The 21,030-nt window shown below is 41.7% G+C and overlaps 2 protein-coding genes across 3 annotated transcripts in view; one reads left to right on the forward strand and one right to left on the reverse strand.

Annotated features, from left to right (window-relative positions):
- LOC101061060 (roundabout homolog 1-like) overlaps positions 1-9,422 on the reverse strand; it is a 68,194-nt gene extending 58,772 nt beyond the window's left edge. The window contains exons 1-3 of the mRNA XM_011611468.2: positions 7,635-9,422; positions 4,760-4,873; positions 3,915-4,004 (exon numbers count right to left, since the gene is read on the reverse strand). Of these exons, the coding sequence (XP_011609770.2) occupies positions 3,915-4,004; positions 4,760-4,873; positions 7,635-7,674 (244 nt within the window). The 5' untranslated portion in view covers positions 7,675-9,422. The remainder of the gene's footprint in view (positions 1-3,914; positions 4,005-4,759; positions 4,874-7,634) is intronic.
- Positions 9,423-14,486: 5,064 nt separating this feature from the next.
- LOC101061288 (protein phosphatase 1D-like) lies at positions 14,487-19,577 on the forward strand. Of its 2 annotated transcripts, XM_003971192.3 has the most exons (7): positions 14,487-15,178; positions 15,500-15,728; positions 15,875-15,999; positions 16,103-16,284; positions 16,378-16,605; positions 16,931-17,018; positions 17,690-17,826. In XM_003971192.3, exons 1-6 carry the CDS (start codon positions 14,662-14,664, stop codon positions 17,012-17,014), a joined length of 1,365 nt encoding a protein of 454 aa, XP_003971241.2. In that variant the 5' UTR covers positions 14,487-14,661; the 3' UTR covers positions 17,015-17,018; positions 17,690-17,826. The 2 variants fall into 2 exon arrangements, with proteins under 2 accessions (XP_003971241.2, XP_029703905.1); XM_029848045.1 differs by lacking the exon at positions 16,931-17,018 and having other exon boundaries at positions 17,690-19,577.
- Positions 19,578-21,030: the final 1,453 nt, after the last annotated feature.

Below are 21,030 nucleotides of genomic sequence, written 5' to 3' on the forward strand. Positions count from 1 at the left end.
CCAGCTGAGCCGCGAGAGCTTCAGCTCGTACACAGCCTGCACAACGCACGGCTTGGTGCAATAAACCCAGCTGACCGGCTGCATCTGTGGACTCTCTCAGAGATAAGCACACCACCTAAAAACCTGTTCCCCACCGTTAATGAAGGGAATCCATCTGCAATGGAAGGGACCGGTCCACTTCTACCTGGAAGTTGTACCAAGCATGCGCTCACTAGTGAGGGTGTGGACCATCCCTTGAGTCAGGGGCCACAAGCAGCCTCTGCTGATTGGAGTAAAAGGTGACAGAAAAACCTGAGAGACCAAGAGATTACCTCTCACCTCGTCCTCTCTCTGTCGCCATCACACGCCTGAATGCAATTTAATTACTGTATTTAAACTTTCCACGCATGAATAATTTATCATTTATCTTCTATCTGCATCCTACCTGAACAAACGTGCACAAGCGTCAGCAGACAGTAAATCCCCGTCCAACAGGCAGGCATCATTCAGGAGCAGCTAGAGACGGTCGAAATCCGGTCAGAATGCGCGTCTTTTTTCATCTAACGCGCGCGTTTTAAAGGTGATTCAGGCGTCCAGATGAAGAAGAGAGTTCCCGAACAAGAGTCCAGAGAGATACCAACGTTCAGAGCTGCTCCTCTGCCACTGACTCTCTGTTTGAATCAAAGTTTTGAGACATGGTCGCACACTGGAGAAGTGCTCCACTCGACACCACTTTGCTTCTCTCCGCTCCCGTCGAACCTCTCACTTCCAGACGCCGACAACTTCGCTGAATTCATCTGTGATCGGAGATGATCTTGGTTCCACTTCGGGAACTACAGGCAAAAATAAAATCAAATAAAAACCCGGAAAACCAGAGAGCAGAAGCTTCAACTTGCGCTCACTTTAACGCTTTAAATGTGGAGCTGCGCCCCGGTTTGGTGGAGGAGCTGGCGCTGGTTGGATGGAGGCGCAGCGCGTCTCTGCGCACACTGATGGATTTGGTTTCCCTCTCCACTCAGAGAGGCTTTTCTGTTGTGCGGGGGAGATTCTACCAGTCAGGCACCATTCAACCGCACGTCCTCACAACCCCAGACTCCTCTTTCCTAATGAACCAATTTATGACGACCTTATTAATGATCTGTTATAAAAGCTGAGCTCTCGTAGCTTCAGCATTCAGTGGCAGATGCCCAAAGTGGTTCCTTGAATGGAAGAAGCCTGACCTAGAGTGTATAAGTAATTGGCTGCGTTTTGTTTAAAATATCAGTCTTTTTTTATAAAGTACGGTAATATTTTAAAAGTATCTTCAGGCAGAAGCGCGGATGACTTGACCTTGGTGAATGATCTATCCTTTTTATCCTCCTATGAAGAGAGAGGGCTTTGTGCACGTACTTATTAAAGCCCAAAGGGGCTGGGGTATTAGAATATTGCTTTCTTAACGATCCTGGATCTGTGCCTACATTGAGCCTATATATATATAGACTTCTTTTTAATATTTTCCCCGGTGTTTTACCACCATAACCTTTCACCTTCCTTAGAAATTTAAGTGATACTTTAAGTGTGTTGGAAATAAAAGACCCTACAAATTACGTATTGATATCAAACCTAGTGGAATAGTCCAACTGCTCCAAAAGCGAAATTTTTACCTCAATAAAATCCATTTTAAAGCAGCAGGAAGTGACTGAACCCCAGTAGATGCCAGCATGTCTGTCATCTGAGGAGGTCAGCACTCCCTCTGCTGGTCACACCTCTGAAACACAGGCTGAAGCCAAGGTAACTGCTGCAGGATTGGTTGAGTCCTCCTGACAGTGCCCCGAAACACATGTCTCATGAGGGAATCTTTCTTTGAATGAACTGGTGTGCTGACCTCTCACTTCAGAACCTTTAATCTGTGTCCTTAGAGGAGCTCAGATGATCCTCAGAGACCTCAAATCAGCAATAAAGCCTGCAGTTTCTGCACAAAAGTAAAACAAAAGGTATTAAACCCACCTTGGAATTCTTTATTTCTGCTACACCATATGTAAAAAGTAACAAAAAACATCAAAATAACTCAGCTCCTTTTGTGTTTGTCTTTAAAAGTCAACCAACAGTGACCTCTGCTTCTTTGCTCCTACATTTCTTGCAGTCATCGATCGTCTCTGCATCCCTGCTAATCTTGGTCTTGTGTAACGACGACAAAACTATTCTCATTTAATAACGAGAATGGAGTAACATTCTGCAGCAGGGATAAAGCAGAGAATAGGTCCCGCTGTCGCTTTTGAATTGAGAATTTTGAAGTGCCTTGGAATAGTTGGTCCCAATCCAAATTCCTTTCCAACGCTAGAATATCCAGGAACAGATGGTGGAAAAATGGACACAAAGACATGTGCGTCTTCATGGCAACACAGCAAATAAAATGGCAAGGATTTTGAGCAGACGTGTGCCAAGTATTGAGGCCTATTTTTATTTATTTATTTCACTCCAGCGTAGCTCTCCAGTTGGTTGAGAGCCAGGGGAGAAAATATCTGCAAAAATCATAAAGCTAAATCCAGGAAATCTTTATAAAAGGATAAATCAGTTGGAATTTGCACAGAGTAACGAACCTGGCCTCAGCTAGGAACTCCCTTGTCGACTGGTTTTGCCTCTTTTGGGGCAGCAGAGGTGTGCACAACTGCGTCTGAAACACATCTCTAACACTGGCAGCACTCTTTTTTATAATCCGGCTTTTATTTCCATGCCAACTCTCTAAAAAGAAGGAATAATTGTGCAACTTCTTCACCCCCCCAGTTAGTGTCTTTGCCCGTTGTGACCATGTGTTGCTGCACATCACTCAAGATGCTTCAGGTCACAGAAAAGTCTGAAAGCAAAAATGATGGAAAACATTGCAACCCAAAAAAAAATGAACAGTGTCTTACTCCAAAGTGGGAAGAAAAAAAAATCTGGCAGCCTATTGATTTGTTAAGACTTGGGCATGCTGTCATCTTCATCCCCCGCAGCGCCACAAACACATTACTATCTCTTCAAAAGACCCCCTGTCTTCCACCAGACAACCGTTATCTCCAGAATCTGCATCAGATGGACCATTAAAAGCTCCAATTGAGACTTTATAAAGGAAAATATGGATACACTTTTGAATAAGGATGAAAGACCAGTTGGAAAAGATGTCATGAATAAGTCAGATGTTTTATTTCCAGGAAAACAGAGGCTAAATGTTCCAGCTCATTACTGCTCATGTCTGACTCCTTCCCAGTAAATGACAAACTGAAGGGAGGCTTGAATTGTGCTGGCGTTGGACACAGAGCTTAAGGTCTGGAGATGCTGAACTGGCATTAAGGGGTATTATATTCTTTGTCAGCAAGAGGAAGCCTAGACCTCTTTCCAGGATTTTCCAGGCTACTTTGTGTCCTTCAAAGGACAAATGTGGAATCGGTGCAAACATTTCAGACAGTTTTTTTTTTTTTTTACAAGTGTTATAGATACACTTGTGAAACTTGTCACATTAACAGGAAAACCTGCTAATAAATGGGAAGAAGAGGCGGTGTAAACTGCTCAATCGAAGTGGCTTCTGACATCACAGCCGTTGTGACAGCAAATAACTAACTCCATGCAGGATGGAGTCTAAACATCATTGCTATAAGAGCATTCTAAATTAGAGCCTTTTGAAGATGATTTTATTTGATCTAATGTCAGCAGAGAGTGGAGCCACAGCAGAACAGCTGGCCACATGCAAGATGCTTTGCTAGCATTACCAGTTTTAATACATAGTTATTGATTGCAACCAAATGCATCCAAGCGTGCAACATGACCTTTGAGATCTCTGTGCACAGTTCAATGAGGACTTCTACATGAATGAGAAGATCAGCATGGCTCTTATTCCATTGCTTTCTCTAAGTCTACAAAAAGAAAGATGATTGTGTTTGATTTGTGGTATTTAATTCAACAATAATCCATTAACTTACCTTTGTATCCAAAGCTGTTGTCTTCAGATGATGGTTCTGGTACTGATGTTTGGCTGTTGTCCTCACGATTCCCCGTGAGTTTATCTGTACCTTGAAATACCATCAACAACAGTAGTGAGTGTTATTACACAGTTCATTTAACATTTTACTGAGGAAAAAAATGTCTAGGGTATTTCCCTTAACCGTAACATTTTATTTTATTATAATCTTTTAGCTTTGCCAGCAGATTTAAACAGCGGCAACACACAACACAATAATTAATGTAGGTATAGACGCATTTAACTTTATGGAGGCATTAAATTCTTCATCTCCAGAGGAACATAAGCTCTCCTGTGGAAGTTGAATGCAACAAACATCAGACTACTTATAGGTCAGATGCTGAAACCTGAAAGTGTTTCAAAGAGTGAGGCTGTAGGAACATGTTTTAATAATAAATTACCGCTAGATGGAGCCATTGCGTCACATAATGTGGTGTCATTCTACGTTAACATGCTGATTCAGTGTTTATTGTCGTTTACAGAGCAGAAAACACGTTTCCTTGACAATGATTTTTAATTTTGACGCTATTAACGAAAGTCATGCTGAATTTTCTGCTTATCCTGACTGAAATTGATATCATTTCTTTTTTAATAGAAGCTTTGAACATAAACTTCAACAGTAAAAGAGCCGCGGCCTATGTCCTGGAAGATACTTTTTGAAGTATTCAAATGGCATAATTTTAAAATAATAACTAACAATAAAGATATGACGACTGTGATTAAAGTTTATGCAAGAATAATAAAAAGCCATTACACATAAAACTGAAATGAAAAATAATGAGTGTGGGAAAAGCAGAGTGTTCTGACCTGAAATGACCATGGTGTGACACCGCTGCCTCTGAAGGACACAGAGCAGGCTGGTGAGTAGAAACAGCGCAGGGGCCTGAAGAACCATCATGTGCCCCTTTGGCCTTTCCAGACCTGGAAGCAATAAAGAGGTCAAGGCTTAATCTTAGACAGACATGACGTAATCATCAATCAACCAGAGACTGAAGATGACAACATTATCTCCTGTGGTTTCCTTAAGAAGGCTTTGCATGATTCCTATCTCTCTGTGTTGGTTGTTAAAACGCTTCAGAAAAATTGGATTTAAAAAAAAAATAAAAAAAATAAATGCTCATTTCCAACCCTGCTGAGCTCAAGGTGACCAAGTTCCTGAGTAAAATAGTATCGTGAAAGTGGCGAGGCAGAGAGATGGACTTTGTTCTGAGTCCTTCTCAGCGCGCAGCCAGACTGACTCAGTCTGATCCGATCTGCATATAACAGGGGAAAGCGTATCACCGCAGCCTCACTGTTGCTCTCCATATCACATTCCAGCACTCGCTCGAGCGATGTGTCCCTGACACCTGCGCCAGGCGTGCACACGGCGCTCCATTCAACTTTCACGGGCTCATGCATAATCCCAGTCAAACACCAGAGAAACATGCTTACATTTACCTCCTGCATGTCACAGACCAACCTTCCAGAACAGACAGTCACACACACACACACACACACACACACACACCAAACCAAACACTCTCTTGTGGGAATAATGATGAGACACGGTGACAGTGCCAGGCCGCTGAAAAAGGGAGTCAGTTGCACTGATCAGCCATCTGTGGTACAAACAGCTTTGCAACTCATCCTGGCTGTCTGACGGACAGCCAGATCCCTGGGGTGTCTTGGCGCCCTGTTGGCCGCCAGCTCCCTGCTCCACTTTCATTGTTCTGACAAATGTGCAACAGCCATCATTGTGAAAGAGTTAAAGCAGGCGCTGAGGATCTTGTGCACGGAGTGATGACAGGAAAAAGGGGGTCAGTGTGGGTCGGGTCATGTGGGTCAATTAATTCTGCTATCAAGTGAATTTACTGTAACATTTTAACGCTTTTCCACTTCATGACCAGTCGATTGCTCGTTTGTGTAATCGATTAGGATCCATTGACTCTGATTTGACTTTTCCAGGCCTGGCATAAATTCTGTTTCAGGTCATTTATAAGCTGGAACTGTCACTGTGTAAAAGAGAAGGGCTTCATTTTTGACTAGTTTTCCTGAATAAATAAAACTAACTGTAATCTCTCTGTAGCCATTAGTTGTGTTTGAGACACCTGACACACAAATCTTGAAGAGTGTGATGATACGATGCTGCATAACCTGTTAGGTGGTATAAAAATAAACACATTGCAACTGGGGACTCCACTGACAACATCCCATAGTTCCAGTCCTCCTTCAGATAGGTCAAATCATCAAATATGCAGGATAAATATAAGGTAAAATAGGAGATTTTACCTTGTATTTGTCAGCACTACATATTCTTAGTTTTATGCGTATTATGCTCGAATAAACAATATGACATCACTGATAACAAAACAGTCACAACTGAGTGTCTGAACTCTAGTAAAAGTGCTGATCTTTCAAAGATTACACAACTCTGAGCTATAATATCACAGTGATGAAAGTCTATATTAAACAGCATTCATATGGAAATCTGCTGATGCAAACATTTGCACAAGATGATATGATGAGTCAATCAGATTATAGCTCTGGATGTCAGCATAATATGTGTGAGTGGCGATATTAAATGCCAAAATGAGCAGCGTAATCTAACAGAGGAAACTGGGGGGGATCTGAGAGCAAAATGAAATGAGAAATTCACAGAAAATCACTGTCTGTATATAGTTTTTGTCGTGTTGCTTTCATTAATGTAGAATAATGTGGGCTCCAGCTGCTGCACGTGTTCAGGTGCAGAGGGCCTCATCCTGACTAGAGCTCTGCTGATGGGCAGAGTGTGCAGATCAGAGACGACAGGACTGCTGATTTCCCCTTCCTTCTTCTGTCTACATGGAGAATAATCACACCTTACCCTCCAACATATTGTCAATAAGGCAGAACAGGAGCTTCCCCGAAAGGCAGCAGACAGCCCACACTGTAGCGCCCGCTGGAGCGTGAACAGAATCAGCCCGCAGCCCAATCCCCCCCCCCCCCCCCCCCCCCCCCCCCCTCCCAGTTCAACCCTGAGTATTGATGGAGACAGCTCATGGTGTGCAATTGAAAATGTTAGGCCAGATAGACGGCAGCGCTGCACAAAAGACCTGTAGATTTTGCATGGACGTGATGTTCTTTTTGATTCTGTGAACTTTTTTAACCTCTAATTTTTAAGGTAGAATATGCACATGATAACAAAGCATGATGGTGAGTTGGCGTCTGCAGAGCAAAACCACCAGGGTGCAGAGTAAACACGGGCTGGGCCACAACCAGGAAGTGGGATTCACTGATAATTCAGAGGGAATATACTGTAGGAGACTGACTCCTATAGATAAATGAAGAAAAAAAGGACAGAAAGACACTCACAGGCTCTCTACATTATTGCCACCCATTTGAAGTTACACGTTAGAGAAGGATGTAGTAAAAACTCATCAGACCAGAGGAGTTCTGCTCAACTGCCAGTAGGGAAGTTGATGTATGATTACACCATCTGTATGGTGCAACGGGTGGGTGGGAGTACAGGACTGCATATATAGTGCATTATGGGAGCTATCAGAGCAAGACAGGGAATATTAAAAGCTTGAGATGCAACACCTGTCGGGACTCAAAGTTACAAGTGATAGTTGAATGTGTGGGGCCCCTGTCAGAGATGATCGCATATAGCAGCAACACACACACACACACACACACACACACACACACACACACACACACGCACCCTCTTCAGAGGACAGATATCTCTTTGGCATTGCCACCATATAACCACACGGTTGGCTGCAGTTCCACTAGCAGTGTTAAAGGCTGCACAAATATTAGCTAAAGATTATTATCAGGTAACAGTAGAGGAGACATATAACGAGCCCATGCCTGAACTCCAAACCTCCGCTTCATCCGTCCTTGATAAAAAATATATTTAAAAAAACCTCAAGCACACTTGAAAGGAATTTAGATAAAGGGATTTAGTATCTGAATCCACTGAATCCTTTCAACTTGACAAAGGATTTTTCAAGGCGTGCACGCATTAACATTACCGAAGGATGATCCCCGTATGTTCTCACTGTTTCCTAACAAGACAAACTTTCTTTCTTTTTTAAGTATTAGGACATAAATACATTCACATCTATTATCTGTCATGTAGCCCGTAAAACTGGGGATAATTAATATTGATAACTGCTGCCTGATGAAATACAGGATTACCTGCTGCGCCAGGTTTCACTTGCAACATATTCTCAGTTACATTATAAGCATTCAATGAAAGCATATTTAATTAAATCAGAGCTGTTGGAGATTTATGACCAGGCACTGTAGATTGTAGATTTGAGAACATGCATAATTGAAAAAGCAAACGGGAGTTATCAGAAATATCCGCTCAGAGCAACTTCCAGCACCACAGGATGTGGACAGCACTCCTGTGCTGGTGAATGATCTGAGGGTGAAATAAATAAGCATAATTACTCAGGTTAGTGGGATATGAGGAGCAGAACAAGTTTGCAACTTACCCTTCCAGGTTATGCATCCGTCATTACTGTTCCATTTTCTCCACTCCAGTCAGATCGGTTCCAGTGTGAGCTTTTGAGGTATCCCGGTACCAAACAATGACCGCAGAAATGGAAAGGAAATAGAAGAAAAGATGTGCACAAAAGCAGTGGTGGGGGAATATCAAGGAAAGGGAGCCTTTGCCGGAGGAAAAGCCTAAATAATCCATCTGTGATCCAGAAGACGCTATCAGATGGGGTGAATACAAATCACATACCTACCTCTGCAGCAGCCTAGGTCCAATATCCTCAGGGTCCTAAGGCTACACTCAGACAATTCACTCTCTGCAATTAAGTCGGACATTAGGGACAATAGAAGAGGGCAAATTTCACCACTAAGATGATCATTTATTTCCCCTAATTTTTCAAAGCAGATCACTATAAACAACATAGTTTGTCTTCTGTCTTCAGTATTACTCTCAAATCATTTGATTTACTGACAAATGACTTCATTGTTGCATATTCTGCTGTGAAAATATACAATTTACTGGATGTCATGTGACAGCGCATCTGAGTGGACAATAATCATAAATAATGCCTCGATGTACAAGGTCGGTATTGCAGCAAAAGCCAGGCAATTTTTGTTGTTTTATTTTTCATAGAATGAAACTGATATTAGAATTAATGCTCCAGCTAGAAATTGAAAATAAAAAAATAAAAATTCACACCAAATTAATCTGTTAGGGCTTCTTTAAAAGCTGAGGTGAATGTTTTGGTATTCTGCAGCTGCAACAGAAGGGCATCGGGGCATGTGACCCGAGACTATTTTCCTTTCAACCAGACTCTTATCGGCAGCCCTCTTATCAAGATCCATCTTCTAACGCAGCAGTGTGGTCTTGAATCAACCTCAAGTCAATATCTTGGTCGTCTGTCACGCTGACAGGAGCAGATTTGAGAGTGTGACATTGGAAAGATAATCGCCTGAAGGGGAAACAACAATAATGTCTCTTAACTGGCCAGGGTGACTAAGTTACAGCCCTTGTGGTTACAGCCTGGGGTGGGTTGTATTTGAAGAGCCTAGGATATTGCCTCTCACCTGGTTTTGAAATATTTTTACTTTGAATCAATGACTTGGAAATATTACATTTATTTTTAAGCTTATCTAATTTTTTTTTTAATCCTGTTTTGTTCTGTGCTGGTAGGCCCAAATATTGCTTTAACTAACCGATTCATTTCTGCTTTGTATTCCTCATCAGAGCCATGGGGGGCGCTAGAGTATAGCCCAGTAGTCAAGGGGGCAGTCAGGAGGCAGAAACCCAGGAAAAGGTCACCAGTCCACCGCAGGACACGCACCATCAGTGGCAGTTCCGGGTCTCCTGTGGACCTGATTTGCATGTCTTTGGAAAGAACAATGAGAAAACCTGTAACAGTTCTCCTTTACAGGTGAGAGTCAGAGGAAATGCAGCATTTTAGTAATAAATTGTCTCCATGTGGCTCCAGTGGTGCTATCCATGTGGCAACAGCAAACCAGGCTTTATTGTTACAATTCTGGGTTGACTGCAACTGTTAGAGCTTCAAACCACCAGCAGCACATTTTAAAAGGGGGTCTCTGTGTTATTTAAGTTATTTAGCTGATTAAGTGTATACCATGGCCAACGGAGAGGTACAACTACAAGGTCATTTATGTCCAGGTTCACCAGTTAATTCTAACACTTCACTATATTTCTCTTGCAGCAGATTAAGTGGATTTCTCACTCACAAACACACTAGATTAATATAATTGATTGTTTCTCTAATATCCAGACGTGAACACTGGTTATTTGAGCAGACATTTATATGGTAATATTGCAGTCCCGTCTCCTCTCTCGTCTTTAGTTTGGCTGACAGACGCTTCAGTTTTTAGACAGACAGGAAGCCAAACAAAGCTATTTTTATGGATGGGCCATTATCTGAGAGCTGCATTGGGATTCTATGAGAATGTAATCCAGGTGTCATTGCCCCTTGGCAATCTTCAGAAATTCATTTTCTCAGCAGCTTCACTTGAAAATGACATTCTGACACTATTTACATGGAAATCACTTTGCCTCCTCATCTGTAATAGTGGCCTGTCTGCAGACAGGACCCCTCTGAGGGCAGGACTATGAATGGATATTAAACACTAGGAAGGGGAAGAGAAGGAGAGGGAGAGGGAGAGAAAGAGAGAGGGAAAATGGGAGCAGAAGACAGAGTTTAGAGGTGGGTTTCCTGGGATAAAGACTAGGTGAGAGATTTAGAGTTTCAGGGATAAAGAGACTTACAGAAAACATGATGCCAGAAAGTCCAACTGCTCCCCCTACATACAGTATGTAGCCTCATTCTTACATGTGAGATAGAAAGATTTATCCTTAGACAAAGAAGAATTTGACTAAATTGATAAACAGTTGGATAAATGCCTGGATAAATAGATAAATACATGGTAGCATGTATATACTTAATAGTTTCTCACTGGTCTTCAGAAAACATGCTGAAAATGAATTATACATATCAATTATGCATCTATAGACAGACCATATACATATGATTACAATTTTTAAGCGATATCAAGTATATCAACGATAGAAATAGTAAAAATCAAATATTGATGGCAACTGTTGACTATGAGGTGATGGTGTTGTGACTAAAAGGCTGCATTATAATGATTCATGACATCACCACTCATGATTTGGGTGAATTTGACCTTGTGTCTTCTGACCAACATGTCAGCCCGATTTATTTGCATTATGCACGGACAACAAAACAACACAGCAAATGAAAATGTGTTATTTAGCACCTGTTGTCGCACGGCAACTAATGAGAAATGTTGACTGCTCAGTGATTTTGTTCGGCATAAACAAGTTCTCGTGCATAAAATTTAGACAATTTGTTCACAGTGTTGACTTTTTATTTTCTTGGCCGCTTTGTCCCTTTGGTACAATGGTACGACCCTGAATGAGTCCCTATGTGAGCATTTTGGGGTTTGGTACCTTGCTCCAGGGTACCTCAGCAGTGCACTGAAAGTGTCCTGGCACCTTCCCCTGATACCAGAACACCTCCCAAGTTTCATCCGCAGGCTTGAGCTGAGAACCCTCATTGTTGACTATGTGGTAATATATTAATATTTTCCTACAAACTACCTATTAAAGGTGTTTTACTCTAATCCGAAACATATAAATGATGCTGACACAGGCGCATCCCTTTTGGTTTGTGTTGATACATTCTCCATCTTACAATCTGAAAGTGTACTCACTGGGCTGGAGTCATACCTGACGTTCCACACCGGCTGTACTGTGTAGACAGTTACTGATGCCATCGGTACAGGAGCCCTGATGCACCTACTGGGTTTACTGGATTCCAGAATGCTGTGGGAACAAAACAATATGATTACAGTGGCTCTATAAAGAGCTACACTGTGTGAGGTCTGAGTGATGTGTTTACAGTGTTTACTTAATGTGAACATCATTTAAGTATTTGATATTAAATGAGAGTCTTGAAGTTGGGTTCTAACCTGAGCAGTTGGGTTCATGTGCAGATGTGTTACATACCGTAGTAATCAATATTTGTCAATAATAATAATACTGCATCCTCAGCTCAACTCTCTCCCACACTGTGAAAACGCTCCCATTCACAGTCCTAGAATCGTCCCTCACTGATCCAAGTCAGCACAGAAATAATAAATTGCCATTTAACTCTTAGCAGGCTGTGTGTAGCTGTCACATTCCTCCCCACTCTTCGTCTTCTCGTCTACCCTCTGAAAAAATATATTAAATATGCATTTTAAATCCTTTTACCTAATCCTGTTGCTCTTTCAACTTCCAAAATGTATCAGTGGGCCCCATCTTCAGATGTGCTCTTCATCATCACAGTATAGCTAAACATTAGTCCTTTCACTTCATGTTTTCTTTTCATCCCTCCCTCATGTCAGGATCACATATCCTGTAGTTTCTCCTTCTCTGCAACTATCACACTCCCCATCTTCATATTTTCCCATAATATGTAATGTATGATAGAGTTCTGTGTGTTTGGTTCTCATCCTTCATTTCCATTACTCCATCGGTTGTTTCTTTAATTCCCTTTTTTAAATCAATGTTTTAGCTTCAGTTCAGCCCAACGTTGCTTCGATTAATACCGGGTCTGCACATAAAGCCTGTTTTGCAGATTTATCTCAAAGTTCATTTCCTTGAGCTCCAAAATGAGCTTTTATCCAAACGAATGTAACAAGTATTGATTAAACCTTACGCACCAAGGCTGATATTTCACACAGAGGATCCTGCCTTGCATTTGACAGACTAGTTTGTAAACCTGCTACACACTGTTATTATCCTTACTGCTCTGGCCTCCTCTCTCCACTATAATGCCATGATTATTGCGAATAATTCTGCTGCGAGAACTGAAAGGTCATCTTTTATTCTTGCTGTCTGCTTCACTTAAGATTCCGGAACAGCAAATGCTGCTGCTCTCTTTCCTCTTTCTGGCTGTTTGGACCCATGTGTAAATATCTGTAAAATACCCATAGTATTTGCTGTTATAATTTGATGCCTTTAAATCACAGCCTCCTTTTTATTCTTGATTTGTTTCTGGATTTGCTGAATCTATTGCTGGATCTATCTCTGGATTTGGTAGTATCCAAGGAAGATGTGGGAGAATAATCACAGAAAGACAGTAATTTTTGCATGTAAGAACCATCTTTTCTGCTTTCTTTCCCACACACCATAACTGGATGATTAATTAATTAACTTGCTGGATGATTAATTCCTTGTCCCTTTATATTTGTCCAATATGTAATTGCAATTTAATTTCTTCTTCATTGAAGTGGCATTTCCCCCATTTCTACCTGTAATGATGATATTGCTGATATTTTCTTTGCTCTTATATACTGTCATTGCTGTACTTTGAATCACAAGTTTTTCAAACTGTGTTTCTGCTGCTGATCCATATGCTATATTTCCAAAACCTATAACTGACGGTTGAACATTTTCATTGAATTACTACCACTCTTTATTATTATTAAACTACATCTCTATAAATATAACATCTTGTGCTCTTTCTAAATTCTTATCACACAGTTTAAACTTGAATTTCTCTGCTACGTTCTTTTGGGTGTGACATATATCTATTCTTGTCTGCTGAAAATCTGAATCTTTCTGACCAGTTACACTTGTTAATGCTGTAACCCAGTAGTGTTTTGTGCTGTAATTGCAAAAACACTCTTTGTATTCTTTTTTATTCTGTTTGCATTACCAACAGTTAATTGGCCAAAGTGCGCCCCCTAGTGGTTACATCTATGCCTTCTAGTCAGGAAAAAAAAGTACACTGTTTACATGTTTACACTCCAATGACCAAAGAAATATAATCTCCATTGGATGGTTGAGTACTTACTGTTCACTGCTGATTTTCACGGTGAAGGTCAGACCGTTAGGCTCCACAGGTGTGTTACAGCTCCTCTTCCTCACTAAAAAAAAGGTCAAAGAAGGTTGATGTAACAACAATGGGACTTTTTTTGTCAATAGTTTGCAAATGGCAAAATCTATTTAACCTGCCATGATAAAATGTTTTATACCAATAATATGAGTAAATATTCCAGTGTTTGATTGTGAAGTTTGTGGGGTTTAAAAAGTGCATTCTTGTAGGATGTTTCCAAGATGTTCCTGATCAGGAGGAGCTCACCTGGTTGAACCTCTGGCTCATCCTCACTGTCTGGGAAAATGGCCATCTTTCTCTTGGCTGCAAACACAAGACAATAAAAACCATTGTTGACTAAGTGGTGGTGTTTTTATTTTCCTACAAACTACCTATTAAAGGTTTTTTACTCTAAGCATAAGCATATAAAAGATGCAGACACAGGCACATCTCAGTTAACTTTCCATCTAAGTCTGAGTTTTTCCACGCACTTTTGAAACACAGAGATTTAAGTCAGAACGTTAGAGTCCACAGAGTGTAGACAGCTCAAGAGACTTTTCAGTTAATTAAATTATTTCGAATATATTTCAAAAGGCTTTAAAAATATCCTCTATTTAAGTCTCCATGGTGACGTCAGCGGCTCACGTTTCAAACTTCCGCCTTTGCGGTGATTGGTGCGGAGGAGATGACGTCATCACGTACAGCGGGACGTCTGGGTGAAGATAAACAAAAAGGAAGGAAGCCGTCGGCCATACAGTCGCGGCAAAATCGGTTCAAAAATACCTTGTACGCTACTGCTAGCAATCACATATGTCTTTTTTAGCATTGATGTAATTATCGCCAGACGTTTAGATCATGGAAGACGCAATAGTGTTTCGTATGAGTGCGTTTTCGGACCAAGGGGGAAGAAAATACATGGAGGATGTTGTCGAGATAAAAATCGAATACGAGCCTACACAGCCGACGGTTGAAGATGATCCAAAGTCGCAGAGACACGGAGGAGAAGATAACGCCGAGAACCAAACGGCGAAAGGCATCGAAAGCCAGACGCACGGCAGTGACGTTAGTGCCGAAGCTGGACCGGTGTCTGCCGTGTGGGTAGAAGACCTATGCACCGAGGACAATGGCAAACACGGTGCACCGGTGTCAGACGAAAAAGTCCCGGAGCACACAGTCAACACTCAGAAGTCGGTGGCGTTTTTCGCCGTGTTCGATGGCCACGGTGGTCGAGAAGCGGCACATTTCGCCCGCGAACATCTGTGGGATTTGCTGAAGCGACAGCGGGGGTTTTGGTCCAAAGATCACAGTGAGGTGTGTGCAGCTCTTCGGAAAGGCTTCATCGCCTGTCATCACGCAATGTGGAAAGAGCTACGTAAGTAAGCGTGTTGTTTGCACTCGGTTTCACTGCGGTTCATCGGCTGAAATCAGAGATCAACTTTGCTGCCATTAAGAACCTAATCCGAGCTGCCTGTCACATACGGAACATATCAACCTTATGGCATCCTGAACAGATGTGCAGCACAACTGCCACAATCACTTCACACATGCAAGAGGAAATTGCTTTTGCACAGTGGGAAAATACCGTGATGTGAATAAGGAACAGTTTATTTGAAATTGCACCATCCTCAATTTCAGCAATGAGGTAAACAAATAAGAGAGAAATAATTTGTGAAACTTGATTGTGGTCTTGCAGCGGAGTGGCCAAAGACGATCACCGGTTTACCCAGTACATCCGGCACCACGGCCAGTGTGATTGTGATCCGAGGAGTTCACATGTATGTCGCTCACGTCGGGGATTCTGCAGTGGTGGTTGGAGTGAAAGAGAATGACTCTGACATCAGACTCCAGGCACTGGAAGTCACACAAGACCACAAACCGGAACTCCCTAAAGAAAAGGAGCGGATTGAAAGACTGGGTGGCAGGTGACTGCAAAGACATGGATCGTAAATTTATTGTCCAGCGGCACAAAAGAAAAAAGCAAAGAACGTGATAATGGACTCTTGAATGGCCTGTCAGCATTGCTTCCATTCCTCTCAGTCTGAATTTCTCGTCTGTCTTGTGTTTGAAGTGTCATGAAGAAGTCTGGAGTTAACCGTGTGGTGTGGAAACGACCCAGGTTGACCCACAATGGTCCCGTGCGGAGGAGCACAGTCATAGATCAGATCCCCTTCCTGGCTGTGGCCAGATCTCTGGGTAAAGATGACGGCATGGTCGTCCATATACGTCCCTCCAAACATACACTGAAAGCTTCTAATGCTTCACCTTCCTTACATCCATACCTTTTCATATTTTTAAGGAGACCTGTGGAGCTACGACTTCTACAGCGGTGAATTTGTGGTTTCTCCAGAGCCCGACACCATGGTGTTAACTCTCGATCCCAAACGACATCGCTACATCATCCTTGGCAGCGACGGGCTATGGAATATGATGCCTCCCAAGAACGCTGTCAATATGTGTTATAGCCATGACAAAATGGTGGTAGGTTAAGTAATGGAGGAGCTAGTAGCTTTGAACAGTATGTAAATGTCTGGCATTGTCTTTCATCATCTACGGCTTCTTTTGTGCTTTCAGGGACCAATGGGAATGTCTTGTGCCTGCCGCCTGGGTTCCACAGCGCTACTGTTTTGGAAAGAGCGTATGCTCCGAGCGGACAACACAACCGTTATTGTCCTGGCTCTCCACGAGCGCGACGGTCCGCCCATCCCGATGCATCGTGATGAGTTTGTTGTTGACATGGCCACTGGAGTCAACCACGTGCCGTGCCCAGGGACCACTTATAACACGTATAAGGTCCAAAAGGTCAGTGCAGCAGATTCGCTGAAGGTTTTAATCAGGATTAATCACATGTTGTACTGTAAGGTGACATATTTTTCACTGAAATTACGCTGACAGTGGAAAATATCCTCAATATTGTTGCGTGTTTGTTTGTTTTTGGCTATTCACTCTACTGTCTTTTTATACTTGTGTATCCCAGTTCATTTTATGTCCATTTTGTGTGTAAATCACTATTGCAAACAATCCTGGTTCATGGTCGACAAAGTTGTTGGCTTGAGGTGATACCAGCAAGTTTCTAACAATGGACTTAGAGTCTCAACAAATCACTTTTTGTTTTCGGGGCCAACAGCCGGAGCCTGAGGATGACATGTTTTATGAAGAAGATGAGATATATGGAGAAGAACATGAGGAATGGCCCTGCCTGGATTGGTAATGAGGTGAATATTCTTAAAAGAAATGTAAATGCAACACAATTATTGTGGGTTGAAAAGTGTTGTTTTGAACAATCTACTAAATATTAACAGACTGAGATGTAAGGATGACAGACCTTCTGTATTGCTGCTGAGCACCTCTTGCTTGGAATTATTGGTCAGCAGATGTGATGGATCACCGGTTAAAAAGTTGGTTAAGGATATTTTTCTTCCAGTTGCTTTAGCTGACTTATCAGGAAACTATATATTTATTAGAACAATATGAAATTAGGCTGTCTATTATTTTAAAGAAGCCATGCTGGCTGTTTACCTGTCATCAGGTGTGCAGATCCATCGTAGCCACCAGCCTCGTGACAATCTGACATGTCTGTATCAAAGGGCTCCAAACGTATAGCAGGGAGGCCGTAACAATGCCTGCTTTTTTTTCGTACCCAGACCATTATTGCATTCTCCACATTTGTTCCGCCTGTATGTTCAGACATTTACATCTCGCATTAAGAATACATACGTTCTCAACAATCTGCATTAATAATGATACATATCAATGGTATCATTAAAATCTCTTTTACATTTGTGTGTCTTGTTTATGTATTTGCATAAATCCAGTTACTTAGGGTATGATTTCAATGTATAATATATTTTGTATGTGACGTTTAGGTTATGTGGTTTTATTTCAGTGGAGTGATGTTCCTTCACCATTCAAAGACTGTTCCACTTCTCTGGAGGAATCGTTTGGAGGACGCTATGAAGCAGCCTTACGTGCTTCGGCACAGCTCTCGCCCGATGCTGAATCTGCGAGGACCACGCCGCCGGCATCTGACGCTTCTGTGAATGTTTTCGAAAAACAAGACTCTGCAGCAGAGGCGGAGCGCGACGTTTCCACCCCGCCGTTAAAAAAGAGCCGGCATTGCCCGCGCGCGCCCCCTGATCTCAGGGGCGCCCCCCTTGAGCCTCGCCGAGACCCAGAGGAGGTGCGGGATCAGCTAACCAGTCAAAAAGCTACTGAAAGGGGTGAAAGTAGCTCCACGGAAGAGCAAGGTATCCTGCCTCAGCACTCTGCCTTGTGCGTGTGCTAAACCTTTCCTCCAGAGAGATGGTCTGCATCATTTGCATACGGATCAGGTGTGCCTCCGGCCTATAGATGTATACTTTTTTATTAAAGTGTGTGTTTTTGTAAATATGTAAGAAACTTGAGATTGTAAATGTGTTGCTGTTCTGACCATTTCTTCCAGCCCCCCCCCCTCCCTTTGATTTTATTGTGAGTTCAGTTTTTAGATCAGTCTGACCAACCAATCTATTTTCATACCTATGAATATATATTTATCCAGAGGTTGTATTTTAAAGAATATGGATCTCTACAATCAAATCTAACGTCAGTTGAGCTAATGTGGCACGATCTTTCTGAGAGAATCAACTGTTTTAGATTGTGGCGACTAGTTTGATGCCATAACATGCCCGTCTTCCTTCCAATGTTTCTGTCCATCAGCTCAGTTGTAAATTTTATTCCTCCCACATTCAATGTTTTATCCGTGATGATTAACGCAAAGATATTTATCGATCTGAAGTATTTATAAGGGTACTGGTTTTATATGTTTTTTTTATGCGTGTCTTTACCAGTGACATGTACTATTAAGATCACCGTTGCTCCTCACTGGTTGGTGTATTTAATACATACAGTTCTTACTTTATTTGATGGTTCCTTTGAAACCGATAGCTGAACAGCTGTCTTAGAATTGTTGGGACGCATCAACAAGGGTCCCCTCAAACGCATTCGCTAAGTCTTTATTTATAACCTTGACTTTTCAGTTGGTACAACATTCACGTATAAATGATGGTTGTGCAATGCAGTGGTAAGCCAGAGATTCATCATTGGTCATTCCAAGGTTACCATCTGTATTTTAGCCCTGTAAGCTTCTGATGTGGGTTATTTTTATTTAATTTATTGTTCTTGATGTCTGACCTAACTGACCAAATTAAGAACCAGTTAAATCTGTATTTGTTTGTGCTACAGAGATAAGCATTGCTCGCATCTATAACGTGTTTTATTGTGCACCTAAAACACCTGATTAGATGCATTTTGGAAGTTGTAAAGTTCTAAACAACACTAATATGGCAGCTCAGTTGTTAATGTGATTTTGTTGCCTTCTTTTTCTTTAAAGTGTCATTTCCCTTAGCACAAAGGAATCCGCAGTCCTCTGTCTAATTTAATTTCATTACAGCTCTCCCAAGCATTTTTTCAGACACCTTCAGTTAATTTCACCCACATTAGCATTCGAAACCTCATCTTTTCATCCGCAGGTTTTGCAGAGCATTTTGTTGATTAGAACACTACACTAATATGCAACAGACGTTACTATAGTACATTATTATGCAAAATTATTGAGTGTTTCTGGAGTCTGGCATGCACAGATCTAATAAGTGTGTTGTGAAGTGTCCAGACATAATGGGTGTTAATGGGCATGTGGTCAGACTTTGTATCCAGTGTTCCCAATTTTTAGACTGGTCAAGTGTCATGAATTTACTGGCTATACAGTGTCTGTGTTGTAATAAAAATGTCATTTTTCAGTCGGTGCTGTGGTACTTGATGTCTGGTTTAAAGAGGTTCTTGAAATTCTAACTTGAGCACCTTTCTGGGGCGCCTTTAGTGTTTAGGCATGTATAAATGTGCATTCTGTCCAGCAGGTGGACAGTTTTTGTGTCCTGTTCCAGTAGGTATAGCAGCAATGGTGGGAAATTAAAGTAGAGATATATTTGTAAAGTTAAAAAAAATTGTCATGATATATTTCAGTTTGGATGAAAATTAAAAGTAATTCAAAGGAATAAAGTAAAGGATGCAGTGGTGCTTCTAAGGCTTAGAGGTATTCTCAGAAGCATTTAGATTTGCCCTTAGAATCTAAGGGCAAACTCTGAGGGTAACACCAGCAGCTATTTAGAATTTATGCAGCCTATTAGGGAAAATTCACAAGAATTGCTCATAGCATTAGCTACAGTAGCTAGTGTATGGATGTAAGTCTAGCATAATCAAACAATAGATTAGTAATTAGTATTTCTGTTCCATTTAAAGATCATTCCCTCCAGGTTTTATTTATCTGAGGGAAAGTGTTTTGTTTCTTGATGTTATGATTAATTTAGTCAATTCCTCAGGCCATTTAGTGAGACAAGGACAGGGTGAGCGCTCACTTGTAGTAAACCAGCGCTACCAGCAGGGGGCCCGCGTCTTACAAAAACAAAGCTGTAACGACTTGTTGGGTTGGGTCTGTAACGACTTGTTACCCTAGTCCTGAAAGAGAGGGTGTCCTGGCACTTAGTGCACAATTGGCAGGATGAAAAAAAAACAGTTGATCTGCAAAAGGGATGAACTAATATATTCTCTCACAGCAAGTATCTGGTTTGGGAAAATGTCTGGATAAAAGTCCCTCTCCGAATCAGAGAGGCAGTTGTGTAAGGTTCCAGATTAACTGAGGATGGGAGATCAACAGCTTGTCCTTCTTCAGAGCTTTGAGTGCTCAACCAAAAAGAAAAAAGAACCTGAGATCCTCTTAAGACAGACCTGCCAATGAAAACCAAAAAGTAAATATGCTCATCAATGACCACCGTAAAGACACAGCCCTGGCAGTCATTTTATTCATGAAAGACACAATAAATAAAAGGGACGTCTCTATTTTACAAACCGTATTTTCCAGACTCCTGGAGTATTTCTGGTCATCTGACGTTGCATCAGATCCGTAGAGCATCTTGACTTAAATATTTTATTGGCTGTCATCCCATCATCTGCTGACCTTCTGACACGCAACACTTCCTTTTTAGTTCGGACTGTCACTGGTCATCAGCCAAGCGTGTGTTTGCTGCTCCCACTGTTGCTCCTGCCTTTCTGTGCACGAATGTCATCTCAGTGAAGTGCTTAAAAAACAAAACCCACAGACGCTCTTGTGGATTTTCCGAGATGGTTCCTGGGAAAGGGATCGCGGGGTTCTGTGAGCGACGCGGTTCCACAGCTGCAACCTGGAGTTCTACAAGT

The sequence above is a fragment of the Takifugu rubripes genome, chromosome 15 (assembly GCF_901000725.2).
Source record: "Takifugu rubripes chromosome 15, fTakRub1.2, whole genome shotgun sequence".
Lineage (NCBI taxonomy): Eukaryota > Metazoa > Chordata > Actinopteri > Tetraodontiformes > Tetraodontidae > Takifugu > Takifugu rubripes.